Source organism: Pterocles gutturalis, unplaced genomic scaffold (assembly GCF_000699245.1).
Source record: "Pterocles gutturalis isolate BGI_N339 unplaced genomic scaffold, ASM69924v1 scaffold11431, whole genome shotgun sequence".
Taxonomy (NCBI): domain Eukaryota; kingdom Metazoa; phylum Chordata; class Aves; order Pterocliformes; family Pteroclidae; genus Pterocles; species Pterocles gutturalis.
This window is the reverse complement of record NW_010105534.1, coordinates 1-580: the sequence shown is the minus strand read 5'-3', so window position 1 is coordinate 580 and position 580 is coordinate 1. Positions and strand designations below refer to the sequence as shown.

General features: G+C 60.0%; 1 protein-coding gene across 1 annotated transcript; it reads left to right on the top strand.

The window, feature by feature from the left end:
• On the top strand, positions 1 to 477 carry TMEM138 (transmembrane protein 138; the record flags this gene model as incomplete). Its single annotated transcript, XM_010087434.1, has 2 exons — positions 1 to 226; positions 306 to 477. Coding segments are annotated over exons 1-2 (300 nt in total), but the record flags the coding sequence as incomplete, so codon positions are not given.
• Positions 478 to 580: the final 103 nt, after the last annotated feature.

The following is a 580-nucleotide window of genomic DNA, read 5'->3' as shown; positions in this document are numbered from 1 at the left end:
TAGGGAGAGTCGACACTGAGCCCCTCAGCTCCGGCCCCTGAGCTGGCTCTGCCCTTGGGGATGCCGGGGCTGAGGGCTCCAACCCCCGGAGAAGGAAGATGCTCCAGACCAGCAACTACAGCCTGGTGCTGTTCCTGCAGTTCATCCTGCTTTTCTACGACCTTTTTGTCAACTCCTTCTCGGAGCTGCTCCGCACAGCCCCCGCCGTCCAGCTCGTCCTTTTCATGTGAGTGCCGGGCGGGCGCAGGGGGTAACGCAGGGGGGCCGGAGGGCTGGGGTCTCACCTTGTTTCTCTCCTCCTGCAGCATCCAGGACATTGCTATTCTCTTCAACGTCATCATCATCTTCCTCATGTTCTTCAACACCTTCGTCTTCCAGGCCGGGCTGGTTAATCTCCTTTTCCACAAGTTCAAGGGGACCATCCTGCTCTCGGGGGCCTACCTGGCGCTCAGCATCTCCCTCCATGTCTGGCTTATGGTAGGCTGTGGGCTGCCAAGGGTGGGCAACACGGGCAGGGGTCTGCTTGCTTTTCACAACCCCCTGCTGCCTTTGGTCCCTCTCCCACACGAGGATGACCATG